The sequence below is a fragment of the Balaenoptera borealis genome (genome assembly GCF_965194805.1).
Source record: "Balaenoptera borealis genome assembly, chromosome: 2".
Lineage (NCBI taxonomy): Eukaryota > Metazoa > Chordata > Mammalia > Artiodactyla > Balaenopteridae > Balaenoptera > Balaenoptera borealis.
Genome location: NC_138867.1, coordinates 117,611,676 through 117,626,320, shown reverse-complemented (window position 1 = coordinate 117,626,320; position 14,645 = coordinate 117,611,676). Strand labels below are relative to the sequence as shown.

At 39.0% G+C, this 14,645-nt stretch overlaps 1 protein-coding gene across 1 annotated transcript in view; it reads right to left on the bottom strand.

Annotated features, from left to right (window-relative positions):
- CTNNA1 (catenin alpha 1) overlaps positions 1-14,645 on the bottom strand; it is a 187,870-nt gene that overhangs the window by 144,964 nt on the left and 28,261 nt on the right. The window contains exons 2-3 of the mRNA XM_082382038.1: positions 14,532-14,638; positions 12,969-13,164 (exon numbers count right to left, since the gene is read on the bottom strand). Of these exons, the coding sequence (XP_082238164.1) occupies positions 12,969-13,164; positions 14,532-14,636 (301 nt within the window). The 5' untranslated portion in view covers positions 14,637-14,638. The remainder of the gene's footprint in view (positions 1-12,968; positions 13,165-14,531; positions 14,639-14,645) is intronic.

The window sequence follows — 14,645 nt, the reverse complement described above, 5'->3', positions numbered from 1 at the left end:
GAAAATGTAGCCTCCAGCCTAGAGACTTACAGTTTAAGTCAGACAGACAACTTTAAGACACAAAACACCCAGATGACAGCCAGTTAATGACTTTTTGGAATTTATATTTTGCTTTTCCTGCTCAAGTTAAATGAAGAACAACAGAAAACGGATTAAATAGTGAGAGTGGAGGAAGAGGAGTCAATAATGAGCAAGTTTTAAATTAATCACAGTCCTCAGGAACATATGAAGGGTAGGAATTGGAGTGGGAGCACTTCTAACAACAGATACAGCCATCACGGGATCACACGAAAAGAGACATCCACAAAAATAAGCAGCGAAAACAGGATGAAAAATCTACCAAAATAGCAAGGGGAAAAGGCAGGATAACAAATGAGAAGCCAGAACTTAAAGCAAGAGTATGAGAAAAATCAGATGATTTCTTGTTAGATTTAATGAAGAAAGTGATTACACTAATCTGAAAACCTAATTAACTTAAACTTAATCGTTTTCAAAACGTTAAATGTTTCTCTGCTATTGCTCTTCCATAGCATAATTAACACTTTTTGAAACCCATACTCAATATTCCAGGGTAGGAATACTTGTCATTTTTTTTCCTGTGAAAAATTAAAGAACCCATATATAAGATCAAGCTCATGATTCCAACATGAATAAAACCACACTAACAAGACCAGACAAATTAAAATGCAGTCTCACACACCCACACAAAGCTCCTCAAAGCTATGTTTCAAGTCTTCACATCATGAACTTAGCAAACCCAGATTTCGCTGTCTCCTGTCTACCTCTCAAATCCTACTCGAAACACTCACTGACAGCTGCTTTGTCCTGATCACATCTGTCTTCTAACATCTATCTTGCAGGCTGACTATATTAGATGTGGGTATACCAGTCTGAAGCTGTCAACATCTGCACTGGACAGGAGACCAATTTTCACCTCCTTCAATCTGACTCTAGTCAGTTGCCACGGAGAAAATTATGCCTCAAGAGCCTGATAGCTTGTGCTCAATATTCTTTTGTCAGGGAGAAAATACATCATTATTTTCCTTAAAACTGCCTTGCCAAGATTTACAATGGAAAAAAAAAAATATATATATATATATATATATACACACACACACACACACACACATATATACACACCACAAAAACATGTACACACACACACACATATATATGCATGCACACACACCTCTCCATATCTCCATATGTATATACTATTTTCTCCCTGTATACAAATCATTCAAACTATAACAAGGAAGAAGGCCTCTACGTCCTCAATTTCACTGCACAATTACTGAGATAAATAAAAGACTGTCTCTTAATATCAATTTAAAACCCTCACTGCCTATTCCTTCTTTATAACAATGTCCTTAAAAGACCATCAGTTTTATCTGACTATGTAATTCTGTACTTTCAAGATTTAAAAAAAGCTGAGAAGATATTTGTGCAACAAGTCCATTAATGAGTATGCTCACCAACGAACTGTAACTGCTAAGATCAGACAGATCTCAGCAAACTCAATAGTTTTAACTCTATTGTTTTAGAACACCAATATATACTGCTTTCTTGCTCTAAAAGTTACAAGACACTTTCTACAGAAAAGATGGTTCTTATAACAACTGAAACTTAGTACTGAACAACATTGATTGCTCTCAATAAGCTGAAGTCCTACTTCTACTCAAGAACAATGGGCTTGCATTATAATCAAAGTTTACCTGAAATGGAATACTGTAATGATCCCAAAGCCAGAACTTGAAAAGAAAAGCCTCCAAAGAAATCTTAAGACAAATACTGCCTGACATAAACAGACATGAAAGGTGGGAAACTATAAGCCAAACATTAAAATGCTGCTTTCTATTTACTTGTCAAGGATACTTAGTAAAAGGATTTACTCTATTTTTACCTTCTATCCATTTGGGGAGATGGGGTATGTAGGTATTACTATTAACTGTTTTTCCAATATTGGAAAGGAGGCCACAGTGAATTATCCAGATGTTTTCATGTTGTCCACCATGTGAATAACAGCACATACATGAGAGATGACTGGGTGTGGTTAGTAGTATGGCAGTCATGGAACAAAAATCAAACCACACGGTCTGGGAGGCAGTAAAAGTCACTGGATTTAGCTGCAATCTTTGCTCTTTTCAACTGAACTCAACCACCTTTTCCAGGACTACCATAAATCAGGTCCCACCATTAAAATCATTACAGACACACACAATCATGTCTTGATTCTCCAACTCCAAGTTAATACTACCTCTGCATACCAACAGATTAGTGATGAGAAACCTAAAAGATTAGCACCTCTGGTTCAATAAGCCAAGTCACAATTTTTGAATACCTGGCATAATTCCAATCAATAAGAAAAATAACAGGGATTCAACAAATCAACAAAGGAGCACTAATGTTTATAGATACTTATCACTGCCCTAGGGGCTCTCACAAGCACCAACATGTTTCAGATACAGTCATAAACAAACACGAAAAAATGGTCAACATCAATTACTCCAAATAATGCAAATTTTTAAAAAAGAAAGTAGCATTTTACACCCCTAAAGATAGTAAAAAATTTTAATGGACTATCCCATTTCTTGTCAAGAAGGATAATTTCCTTCCATTAAACATCATATTATTATATCCCTTGTTCCCTAGGAGAATTCTCCACCATTCTTTGTGTCCTGGGGTGAATATGTGATCCACACTGGCTAATCAATCTCCTCTGGAGATAGAAACTGGTTTAGAGCCGAGCATGACCAAAGCAAAGCTAATCAGTCCCCTCCATGACTAAGATATAAACACTAAGAAAGAAAAGTTTTATCTGCTGGGATGACAAAACTAGGATGACCACCTCAAACTAGAGGTGGGCACCTTGTCCAATATGTATATATGAAAACAGAGGTAAACAAATACATGGAGGCAAGTGATGAAAGAAGCTTCACATCCATTCAGTCAAGTCAGACTGGCCATGCCTGAACTCAGGATCTACTCCTGGAATTCCCAATTACTAAGACCCATTACTCCCTTTTTGCTTAAACAAGTTTGAGTTGAATTTTTGTAACTTGTAATAGGTGAGGTTATATGAACACTAAGCAAACTAGATAGACAGACAGATAGATAGATAGATAGATAGATATAACCCTACTGGAGAACTATTTAGGACTACATTTTTAAAGTCCTAAAATCTATGTCCCTGAGGAAACTTTCTGAATGGTAGTTACATGAGTATACATATATGTAAAACTTCTTCAATCTGTACACCAATTTGTGTACTTTGCTGTATATAATATAAATTATACTCTAATTTTTTAAAAAAAGATCTGTGCCCCTATATTCCTACTCCAGGAAATACATCTTAAAGATATAATTTTTTTAAAAGGGAAAACATTATATATACATGGTATTCACTCACTACAGCATTATTTATATCAAAAACATAAAAATAACCTCTAAGTCTAATAATAGGGAAATGATGCAATAGAAAGTACATAGTTTAGTTTTTCTTAAATAAATTTATTTATTTATTTTTGGCTGCATTGGGTCTTTGTCGCTGCGCCCGGGCTTTCTCTAGTTGTGGTGAGCAGGGGCTACTCTTTGTTGCAGTGCACAGGCTTCTCATTGCGGTGGCTTCTCTTGTTGCGGAGCATGGGCTCTAGGTGCGCGGGCTTCAGTAGTTATGGCACGCGGGCTCAGTAGTAGTGGCTCACGGGCTTAGCTGCTCCACAGCATGGGGGATCTTCCCGGGCCAGGGATCAAACCCATGTTCCCTTCATTGGCAGGCAGATTCTTAACCATTGCGCCACCAGGAAGTCCCAGAAAGTACGTACTTTTAAAGATAATAAATTCCAAGGTTATACTAAATCATAAAAAAATGCCTGTAATTAGTGTTAAATTTTTTTAAAGAAAATAGTAAAATGATATCAAAGCTAGGAATAAAACTAGGGTAAAATGCATATGCGTGTAGCCAAGGACTTGAAAAGAAACACAAAACTAAATAAATATAAAATACTATTTATAATAATTCAAAAAATAAAATAATGTAAACTAATAAAACATATAGAGGATATATATATTATATATATACATGGTGCTAAGCACTAATGAAAGAAATAAAAAAAGATCTAAATTGATGGAAACATATTTTGTTCATAGAAGACTCAATATAGTAAAAATATCAACTCTCCCCATATTGATTACAAGTTTAATGTAATTCCTACCAAAATCGCAGCTTTTTTGTAGACATAGACAAAATTATCTAAAATTTATATGGAAAAGCAATAAAAACTAGAATAGCTAAAACAATTTAGAAAGAGAATAAAGGGGGAGGAATCACTCTACCCAATTCTAAGACTTATAGCTACAGCAATAAAGACTGTGTGAACATTGGCAGAGGGACAGACACATAGATAATACAACAGAACAGAGAACCCAGAAATAATCCCACACAAGTACAGGTGACTGATTTTTAACAGGGTGCAAAAGCAATTCAATGAAGGAAAGACAGTCTTTTCAACAAACGATACAGGAACAACTGGATGTTCACAAGGGAAAAAAGAACTCAACCTAAACCTCACATTTTATACAAAACTAACCCAAAATGAGTCTGAGAGCTAAACGTAAAACATAAAACTTCATGAGCTAACATAAAGTTTGTTAAAGAATTCTTAGACGTGACACCAAAAGCACGATCCAAGGGCTTCCCTGGTGGCGCAGTGGTAAAGAATCCGCCTGCCAATGCAGGGGACATGGGTTCGAGCCCTGGCCCAGGAAGATCCCACATGCCGTGGAGCAACTAAGCCTGTGCGCCACAACTACTGAGCCCACGTGCCACAACTACTGAAGCCCACACGCCTAGAGCCTGTGCTCCACAACAAGAGAAGCCACCGCAACATGAAGCCCAAGCACTGCAACAAAGAGTAGCCCCCGCCCGCCACAACTAGAGAAAGCCCACGTGCAGCAACAAAGACCCAACGCAGCCAAAAATAAATTTTTTTTTAAAAAAAAGCACAATCCACTCGGCCTTAGCGCCATCTTCGGAGAAACCTCCGCGCCATGAGAGCGAAGTGGAGGAAGAAGCGAATGCGCAGGCTGAAGCGCAAAAGAAGAAAGATGAGGCAGAGGTCCAAGTAAACTTGTACACCCATGGAAGCCACAGGAGCAGAAACAAGGGAAGGCAGAGGACAGGGACGCTGGTACAAATTGTTGGACTGCTTGCCTACTGTCTAGAACTTGTCTCAGTGGATCTGGAACATCGATGGCCATTCTGATCGCCTCGACCGCCTTTGAGAGACCCACCTTACTCGTATCAAAACGGTCCCTTTTGGTCCTTTGCCCTGGACCTTTGACATACTGGACTAGTTCTATTCTCAGAGTTGTGGCTGAATGTAACATGTAACAATAAATCATCTCTTTTGCTGTCTTAGCTGAAGAAAAAAAAAAAAAAAAGCACAATCCATAAATGGGGGGGATATCAATAAATTGGACTTCATCAAAATTAAAAACTATGCAAAAGATCTGTTAAGAGGATGAAAAGACAAGCTACATCCACACCATGGAGTACTCACAGACAAACTACTGACAGACACACCTACTTGGATGGCTCTCAAGGGCAACATGTTGAGTGGAAAAAAAAAAAAAAGCCAATTTCAAAAGGTCATATATTCATATACAGTATATTATACTGTATGATTCCACTTATACAATATTCTGGGAATGACAGAATTAGAGATGGAGACAGATTAGTTGCCAAGGGCTAGGGATGGTGGGGAATATAAGCAACATGGGTATGACTATAAGGGGTAGCATGAGGGAGAGCTTTGTGGTGATGGAATAGTTCTGTATCTTGACTGCAGAGATGGTTACACAAATCTTCACAGGTGATAAAACCAGAGAATTACTGTGCCAATGTCAGTTTCCTGGAGTTGATACTATACTATAGTTCCATAAAATGTAACCATTGGGGGAAACTGGGTAAAGGTATACTGCACTGCTCTGTACTATCTTTGCAAATTCCTGTGAATCAAAATAAAAAGTTAAAAAAAAATAATCTGTTAGTTGACTTTTTAGTAGTGTAAATAAACACTGAAGCAAATAATGTAATGGAATTTTTTTCAACCTGATGGAAAACTGCACACCAGAATCTTAGAATGGCTCTAAACTGAGGAGCGTATGCTCATTTTAGGTAATTCACCTGGAGTTTTTAGTAGCACACACTGCCTCAATATATACCCTAAGTGATTCAAGTCTGAGGAAAATATTGTAATTTTTCACATACCAGGTCCCTTAGTTTTATCTATAAAGAAAATTAGCCATTTACCAGAGGCCAAGCTGGCAGTAAACCTGCTTGACAACTGGCCAACTCTCCCTTTCCATGGTCTGTTGCAGCAGTCCTGTCCTTAATAGCACCATCTCACCGCCCACCACCTTGATGGTTTCCTGACTGTTGGTCTGGTCTCCAGGCTCTCCCCCAACCACTTTAAAGCTTCCTGCACACACCTGAGAAACTAATCTCCCCCAAACACCACTTTTTTTCCTATTCTGTGTTGCCCAGATGGCAGAAATTCTTAAAACAGGAACAAAGTTAAGGAGACATATTTCAGTTTAATTTAAGAAGAAAAAAGCTTTAAAAATAAACACAAGGCTGGAAAAAGCTGCTTCCAGAGGTAGCAAGTCCTGAGTCACTACATATATTTAAATATATGGGAACCTGAACCTGGGAGACCTGTTCCAGCCACAGAACCCTCTAATCCTGTATCATTTCCCAGACAGTGCTCCCTTCTTCACCTGGCATTCCAAGCCACCCTCTAAAATCTAGCTTCCAAGCTTTCTTATCCAACCTCTCCTCCCAGCACTCCTCTCCAGTCAGAACCCTCACTGTTCCTCACCCACATCTTGCTCTGTCTGCTGGTTTTCTTACCTGAATGACTTTTTCCCCTCCCTTCTTTCACCTTTCAAGATCCACTACTGCACCTATAGGAAGCTTTTCTAATCCCATGCTTACCTCCTAGTCCACTCCATTCTTTGCATGACACTCATGCTATTATTAATTTACATTTCCATATGTCCTGATTATAAGCTCCAAGATGAAACAGGAAAAACAGCCTCCTGTCTGTCTGCCTTTTTTTTTTTTTGGCCGCGCCGCTCTGCATGCAGGATCTTAGTTCCCTGACCAGGGATTGAAACTAGGCCCCCTACAGCAGGGGTCCCCAAACCCCAGGCCACGGACAGGTGCGGCGGACTGTTAGGAACCGGGCCGCACAGCAGGAGGTGCAAAGGAGGTGCGGGCAAGGGAGCGAAGCTTCATCTGCCTGCTCCCCATCGCTCTCATTACCACCTGAACCATCCCCGCCCCCATCCGTGGAAAAACTGTCCTCCACAAAATGGGCCCCTGGTGCCAAAAAGGTTGGGGACCGCTGCAGTGGAAGCACTGAGTCCTAACCACTGGACTGCCAGGGAATTCCTGAAGACAGTCTCTCTGCATCAGAGACCACACATGGTCACCCAGCCCCTTCCCCACTCTGGTCTCTCTAAACACAACAAGCTTCTTCCCAGGAAATCCACTGTTGCGCAGTACACCAATCATTGGCCCCTTTACCGAACAGAGTATCATTAGAAGCCGTGCGGGAATACATAAAGGTGCACCTCAGATTCTGGGGCCTTCTCCTCCCTCCTCCACCCAGAAATGCCCAAGAGCTGTAGGGAAGAAGTCACTGATGCAGCAGCAAGTCTCTGTTCTTGGCCTTTGAGATCTAACTGTGAATTGTAACTAATGGATTAAAACACCCTGTTCTAGTAGAAACTATTCCTCATCAGTCAACTTCCAATTTACCATCACTGGTCCTCCTTTTTTAATGTCTCCCCCTTTTCAAACAAGTTTCATTTAGGCTTTCCCATCTCTGTCCCTTGGATGTCTCCTAATCAGTTAAGGGCCCTCTTTTGCTCATCAGAGCCCTATTCAAGGACTCATGAATACTCTTTTCCAGGTATCGTTAATCAATATATGGGCTTCCCTGGTGGCGGAGTGGTTAAGAATCCACCTGCCAATGCAGGGGACGTGGGTTCGAGCCCTGGTCCGGGAAGATCCCACATGCCGCAGAGCAACTAAGCCCGCGAGCCACAACTACTGAGCCCACGTACCACAACTACTGGAACCCGCGCGCCTAGAGCCCATGCTCCGCAACAACAGAAGCCACTGAAATGAGAAGCACACACACCGCAACGAAGAGTAGCCCCCGCTCACCACAACTAGAGAAAGCCGTGTGCAGCAACGAAGATGCAACGTGACCAAAAATAAATAAATTAAATAAATTTTTTTTAAAAATCAATATATGTATAAGGAATGAATGCTAATGGGTATGAGATTTCTTTTGGGGGCAATGAAAATGTTCTGGAATTAAATAATGGTGACAGCTGCACAATTCTGTGAATATACTAAAAACCACTGAATCATATACATTTTAAAAGGGTGAATTTTATGTTAAGTGAATTATTATCTCAATTTCTTTTTTTTTAAGGTAAGATTCTCCACCAGTATCCCTGCATTTACATTTGGCAGTGGGGAGGAAACTCACCTTAATTTTTGGAAAGAGCCATTGCTCACATAATTCTTGGAGAACATAGTCAATTACCTTCCTCAAACATTTAAGTGTCTATCATAGAACAGGCACCATGATAGCTGCCCAGAGAACAGTCACCAGACCAGCACAGAACCTACCCTGCTGGAGCCTAGAGAGGGGAAGACAACCAATTATTTAATTATCATTATGCTAAGAGCTAGGAAGAAAAAGTATAAAGTAAGAATGACCTAATCAGGGAGGGGAACATGGGGGGTGGGCAGGGTCCCAAAAAAGCACATCTCTATGAGGCACATGTATGCCTCAGCCCATATAAGGTAGTTAACAACTAGTTTGGGCTGACTAGCAGTACAATGAAATCCCTAGATCACAGGGGTTTGGAGGCCATGCAATTGATAATTGGCTCCCATCCACGACAGGAGACTCACCTGGTCTTGAGGTAAAGTGACCCTGCATTTATGTATGTGAATGTTTTACCAACTGACAGTGTTATGATAACGTTTTAGTGTACTCACAAATGTTTGTGTTTATTATTCATGTAATCAGGGGCAAATACAAAAAGAAAATTAAGTTATGCTGAAAAACTGCATGCATTCAAGTCTCTGGTTATTAATTATGACTGCACAGAAAGCACAGGGCTTGTACAAACTCAAAGATATAGAAGGTCCAATTTTTGGCTCAAAAGCATTATAAGTACCTAAATCAATTATTTATTTGAAAACAGTAAGCTCATATCTTTAACCCTAGATCAGAGGTCAGCTAACTACAGCCTGTGGGTCAAATCTGGCCAACTCCCTGTTTTTATAAACAAGTTTTCCTTGGAATACAGCCATGCCCATTTGTTTATGTACTGAATAGCTGCTTTCCCAACACAACTGCAGAACTCAATAGTGTCAAGAAAGACCTTATCGCCAATAAGGTCTAAAATACTTACTACTTGAACTTTACCCAAAAAAAAAAAAAAAAAATGCCAACTTGTACTAGGCAAAAGTAGCCCACATTAATTTGGAACAAAATAATCTTTTTATACATCCTTTAGGGACTTCCCTGGTGGTGCAGTGGTTAGGAATCCGCCTGCCAGTGCAGGGGACACGGGTTCGAACCCTGGTCCGGGAGGATCCCACATGCCGCAGATCAACTAAGCCTGTGCGCCACAACTACTGAGTCTGCGCTCTAGAGCCCGTGAGCTACAACTACTGAGCCCGCGTGCCACAACTAATGAAGTGCACGCACCTAAAGCCCACTCTGCAACAAGAGAAGTCACTGCAATGAGAAGCCCGAGCGCCACAATGAAGAGTAGCCCTGCTCGCCGCAATGAAGAGTAGCCCTGCTCGCTGCAACTAGAGAAAGCCCATGCCCAGCAACAAAGACCCAATGCAGCCAAAAATAAATAAATATACATCCTTTATAAGTGTTTCAGTGGGTAAGCAACAGACTTAAAATGCAAAGGATTCTAACTCTGCTTCATTAGTCAATCTGCTATGGAGTGCTAGATAAATCATAATTACTCTACATTTTATATGCCAGTAAAATTCAGAGCAGTTAGGTCAGAGTTTTGCATAAGTGCTCAGGACCACTGAAAGCGGGCCCGGGAAAGGTTTTTGCATTAATTATCTTTCCCTACCCAATAAATTACCCCAAAATTTGGTTGCTTGAAATAAATATTTATTATCTCCCCAAGTTTTCTGTGGGTCAGGAATTCAGGGTTGGTTGGGGCTGCCATCACCTGAAACTTCACTGTAGCTGGGGGATGTGCTTCCAAGGCACCTTACTTACATGCTTGGCAAATTGGTACAGGAGACATCAGTTCCTCTCCACAAGACCTCCTGAGTGTCCTTGTGTAACATAGCAGCCAGCTTCCCCCAGAGTGAATAACCCATGAGAAAGAGATAAGAGGATACAACACTCTTTTTATGACTTTGCTTCGAAAGTAAATAGTGTAACTTCCTCATCACATTCTATTCTTTATAGAACCAAGAGTCTCTAAGTACAACACACATTCAAGAGAATCAAAGTTAGACGCCACTTTCTAAACAGAGAGGTGTCAAAGAATCTGCAGATATATTAACATCACTTCAGGGTTTCAAATGATGAGTAAACAGCTTCAACAACATAACCAACAAGGTTTGGTTGACTAAAGAATCTGTGCTTAACCATTTCCATACCACGTATTTTCTACTTATGATAGGAGAGAGGCTGCATCACCATTTGTTAACAATCACCAGAGAAAAAAGTAAGCCAACAGAAAAAAGGCAAGGCACTTCAGCCTTTCACATCTGATACAGTAATGATCATGACAGGCAGTTATATATTTGCTTTAGTTTTACTTTTGTTTTGTTTTGTCTTCCTGCAAGGAGAAGGAAAATTATGGTGACTAAATCATGAATAGATCAAAAATAATTGCAAAGCTGGACTGGGACGAACAAGTATTTATGATTCAGAGCCACATAAAAGATTTTCTCAGATATAAACAAAAAAAACAAAGAAACAGAAATTTAGATATGCATTCATAATGGGGGGGTGCTTGGGGAGAGTGTATTATACCATGATTGCTACAGATTTGTATCAGAGTAACTTCTGAAACAAGGAACATATACAGTGGAAAAAAAAGTTTCTTGCAATAATTAAGCTTTATTTTGAAAATAAATGTCTTAGTCACTAGACAATGAACACTTGACCAAATTCACCTGTTAAGACTGTGAGTTTCATTAGAGGAGGCAAGAAGGCCTAGGAAACAAAACTTTCTGAGGTCTATGAAGTAACAGCATCCTGATTTCCTCAACAGGAAGCTCAAAAATTGTCCTGAATTGGAAAATTAAACCACTTTAAAATAAATTCATTAAAAACCCACTCTACCAAGTTGATAGTGTCCCACCAAAATTCAAGTCCACCCAGAACCTGTGAATGTGGCCTTATTTAGATATAGGGTCTTTGCAGATATAACCAAATTAAGATGAGGTCATACTGGGTGGACCCTAAATCAGTCACTAATGTCCTTATAAGAGGTAACTTTGCAACACAGAGATACATGGGAGAATAAATACCATGTGACAAAAAAAGCCAGATATTGAAGTGATGCGTCTATAAGCCAAGGAATGACAAGGATTGCCAGCAACAAACAGAAGCCAGGAAAGAACATGGAACAGATTCTTCATCTGAGGCCCCAAGAAAAAATCAACCCTGCTGACGCCTTGATTTCAGATATCGGGCCTCCAGAACTTCAAAAAAAAATTTCTGTTGTTCTAAGCTACCAAGTTTGTAGTAATTTATTATGGCAGCCAGAGAAAACTAACACATCCACCTAGCTAGTATTATGGAACTTAAGTAATCTCATCATTTGCAGTATTAGAAATATTTATTCGCAAACTCAGAACAATGGGAGATAGCATCTCCATTTAATGCACTGCTCTTTTTGGGTACTGTCACAGGGATGAATTTGACTTAAGATTCCAAGGGACTATGTACATTGCTGTCAGCCATCAGAGAGCCACTGAGGTTCTCCCAAAAGCCAGTAAAGCACATGCACAGAGCAGGAGGTCAGTTCACCTTAGATGATATCCAATAGCCGTAAAAAAACCTATGTCTTTGTTGAAGTCCTCCTGCTGGACCAGAAGTTTAACACAAAACTGCAGGTTTCAAGAAGTTAATCGTCCAGATTTAAAGTCCTCTTATCTAGATAACCAATACATGTATATGTATAACTGAATCACTTTACTGTACACCTGAAACTAATACAACACTGTTAATCAACTATATTCCAATATAAAATAAAAAAATTTTTTAAATAAAGTCCTCTTATATCGTGCTTATTACATCATAGTGATGACAGTTTTTCTAATAGTAACTACTGATAAGCTGTGGGTTACAATTTCACTTTTTACTACTTCTGAGTTTCCCAAAAAAATGTTTCCCTTAAGCTCACATTTAAATTATTTTAAACTCAAGCCAGTGCAAATATGCATGGCTGATTTAACATACCAGTCTGACAGAATGAAGCAGTTTCTAGTGTATTTTCAGAATGGCTGGACATTTTTCCATTTTATCACCCTTACATCTTCAGCACAAACTAAGAGCTATTACATAGGATAAAAGATAAACTTCTGCCCCATTTATTTCCTATCAAATTGTGCTATAACATTTCTAAGACTCAGCTATTATTTGGAACACCCAAGAGAACTGGATTCAGATTCTCCAAAAAAGACGTTCCTTTGTTAATCTCTCCTGATTAAAGCTTAAGCCAGTACAACTTAATACATCTCCACTAAGTGAACATTCATAGTTACTTGAGCAACTGGCAAGCATGTAAGAATGAAAATACTGACCACAAAAAGTCACCTTCAAGGATTATTTTTCTAGAAAGGCCTGCCCCTCTCTATATAAAAAGCAATATTGACCTACCTTGTTTTCGAACATCTTCTACAGCAGCCACAAGCTCCTCCTTGAGAAACTGACTCTCCTTTGCAATTTTATCCCCCTTCTCCAAGAAATTCTCAGTTGCCTGTTCAACAGATGCAGCCAAAACATGGGCCTTCTTAGAACGACCTCTCTTCTTATTAGAGGGCCCCTTGCTATTGGTGTTTACCAGGGTTGTAACCTAAAAGTTTCATTTTTGAAAATTAAATTGTAGTCAATTAAAATTAAAAAAAAAAACAACAGAACGACTAACATCTTTAAAGGTAGCAAGAATAAATTATTCATAATAAAATGAAACATCACACTTATGAGATTCCATTAAGCATTAACAAATAACATACAACTCTCTCCATATTTAAGATATTCAGGAATGATACTCTATTTAGTTTCCAAAATAATTTAGCTATCTCAATGTGTAAGCTAAGAAATATAATGAATATTTTAATTCCTCAAACATGATCATTAGGTTTTTAAGCTTCATTTTACAAATTAAAAACTGGTAACAAACAAGTTACATGTCTCTACTGCATGTCATCAAGAAGGTTAGAAAGAGGTTAACAATGAATTTATTAGATCTGCCTGGAGGTCACATTTTTCCATGTTTTCAACCTGTGCAAAATGTTTTAAGATAACTTGCTTCTGAAATCTTTTCAGTTTATTCACATAAATCGCAATTAATTAGGAAAGGCCCTTAATAAAGAAAGGAACAATTGCCCAAAGCTGCCTACTGTGATGGTGTTTTAAGTCCCAGACATTAACCATCATTAACGCATATAATAATGACGATCTGTATAGGTTGAAGATGACTAAACATTTATTAGTGTAACGCGGTCCACGGAAGACCTAACTGAGAGCTGCAGTAGACGGGCTCCAAGAAGGTAAATATTCTCAAGTATTACCACACACTCTACTTACTTACTTACTTATTTATAATACTAGTTTATATTTATGAGCTAGAATGGAGTTTTTTAAAAAGACAGCACATGCCATTACATCTCATTTTCGTGCTCGCACGGTATCTGTCTGTCTGTCTCTCTCTCTCTCACACACACACACCCAGGAGTAAAATGTGCCAAAACACTAAAAGTGCATAGCTAGTTGCTAACAGTTAATGAAATGTCATCACACTGTGATATCCGTACTTGTAACAAAACATACCAAACCTACACCCTCAAGTTAAATGACCTGTTAATCAATCCTAGACAACAAAAGGTGTGTTAAGCAGGGTGAAGAGGCTTAACAGTCAAGGATACGAATCCTATCTTTTTTGGAAATACTTTTAAGTATTAGTCACACTACATACCACTAGCCCCTATTACTGCCAATAAGACTGAAAAAATGGCAGCAAATGTGTTTCTAAAGGGCTAAATGAAGCCACACATCAATATTTAACTATTAGTGGAGCCAAACTGTCTCATTACTATCAGTCTAAACTCAACCACTGAAATTAAGGCTTTGAACTAAATAACCTTGCCTTGTGTTTATTACCCGGGCCTATTGCTATGGAACCATGTTACAACAACTATGTATTTGTTTGCAGATTCTTACCTGGGTAACAAGAGGCTCCAACAGTCTTTCAACTGCCAGAGTCCTGATCTCTAGACTTTTGGGGTCCCATTTGAAGTTTATGTTGCCTGCGTGGACAGCAGTCATTTCTGAAAG